This window comes from Penaeus monodon, chromosome 20 (genome assembly GCF_015228065.2).
Source record: "Penaeus monodon isolate SGIC_2016 chromosome 20, NSTDA_Pmon_1, whole genome shotgun sequence".
Taxonomy (NCBI): domain Eukaryota; kingdom Metazoa; phylum Arthropoda; class Malacostraca; order Decapoda; family Penaeidae; genus Penaeus; species Penaeus monodon.
The window spans coordinates 36,063,257-36,064,769 of record NC_051405.1 but is presented as its reverse complement, the minus strand read 5'-3'; the positions used below and the strand labels follow the sequence as shown (position 1 = coordinate 36,064,769).

General features: G+C 33.5%; 1 protein-coding gene across 1 annotated transcript in view; it reads left to right on the top strand.

Moving 5' to 3' along the window:
* LOC119585985 overlaps positions 1-1,513 on the top strand; it is a gene marked incomplete in the record, with an annotated part of 24,623 nt that overhangs the window by 18,428 nt on the left and 4,682 nt on the right. The window contains 3 exon segments of the mRNA XM_037934697.1: positions 62-168; positions 291-393; positions 1,249-1,383. Of these exon segments, the coding sequence (XP_037790625.1) occupies positions 62-168; positions 291-393; positions 1,249-1,383 (345 nt within the window).

The window sequence follows — 1,513 nt, the reverse complement described above, 5'->3', positions numbered from 1 at the left end:
TTTTTTAGAAGACTTCCTCTTCTTATTTCTTATCTTTAAAGTTAACCTTTTATGATTCCAGGTTGTCTCATATTTATTTGCTCAAAAGCTTCAGGCCACTGGAAAGTTTTTCCTCTTGCGTGGCAATCATGAGGTTCGAGACATCCAGAAAATGTTCACTTTTCATCAGTAAGTATTAGACTGTATGAAAGTAAATTCCTTTGTTAATAGAGTTGAGAAAGAGAAGAAAAGGAAAAGAACTAGTCGGATAGGTTGTGAAATTTGACATGGTATTTATATTTTCGTTACAGGGAATGCATAAGAAAGTTTGGTGAACGTTTAGGAACAAATGTTTGGAATGCTGTAAACGAAGTATTTGACTGTATGCCAGTTGCTGCTATTGTCGATAAAAAGGTCTGTTTTTCTGTTACAGTAGTATATAAGTGAACCTTGGCTTTATTAGATTGGTTATTAAACCAGTATTGTATGTATCCTTACATCTATATAAGATTTAAACAGGACATAGCTAGGTATCATTGGGGTGCAGCTCATATTCTGATGCCACAGAAGGCTATTAGAGCATATTCTAATATCAAATCAGTAGTGGGTTTTAGAGCATTACACAGTTACTCATAATATCAAATAAAACTATACATATAGAAATTAAGTATCTTTTAATTATATGAAATGGAAATTATAAAGGAGTGCTTGCTGGGGGACACAAGATTCTCATGGGACACATGTGGCCCAGCATGCCTCCCAGTAGCTATTTCACTGAATGTACATATACTGTGAAAAGGATCATTAGTAATCATCACAGAATATCATGATTGTAATGGTAGGCAATAAACCACATAATTTTTTACGGGGAGACAGTAGCACAGCTCCTCCTAAATCATTTGAAACTGAAAAACAAGAAGTTATGAGACAGTTACAAGGAATATATTTGCTCTTGTTATGAAACACTTATATATATAATTCTTATTTTATCTATATTTAAAAAAAATACAAATAAAGGTATGTTGCCAGAACAGAAAATGAATTATTGATTACTCACCAAAATAAAAATCATTAATAAGGAACACCATACATAACGTTAGTAAAAATTTTCAGTTCAGTGTTGTAATTCTCATTTTGAAGGCCACATTACATTTTTCTTAGGTAATTATAACTTAGGCTTTGTATGAGCCAGTTCTGAATAGATATTGTGTAGTCTTCTTACCATGTGCATTTGTCTGAATTTGAAGTAATATAAAGCCCATTTACCAGATATTTTGCATCCATGGAGGGATCCCAAAGCTAGATGGCCATGTGAAGGACCTAGAAAGAATTCCGTGTCCGCTGCCAAACCCGGAGTCTCAGAGCAACTTGGCATGGCAAATGATGTGGAATGACCCAGTGGCGTAAGATTTCTTGTTTTTTTAAGGGGGGTGTAGAGATGTATGAAATTCATATGGTTATAATGATACAAGGTACAATTTATTATTTTTAGATTTATATGTCTGTATTTATTACCAAAAGGAAGAGTTCAGGA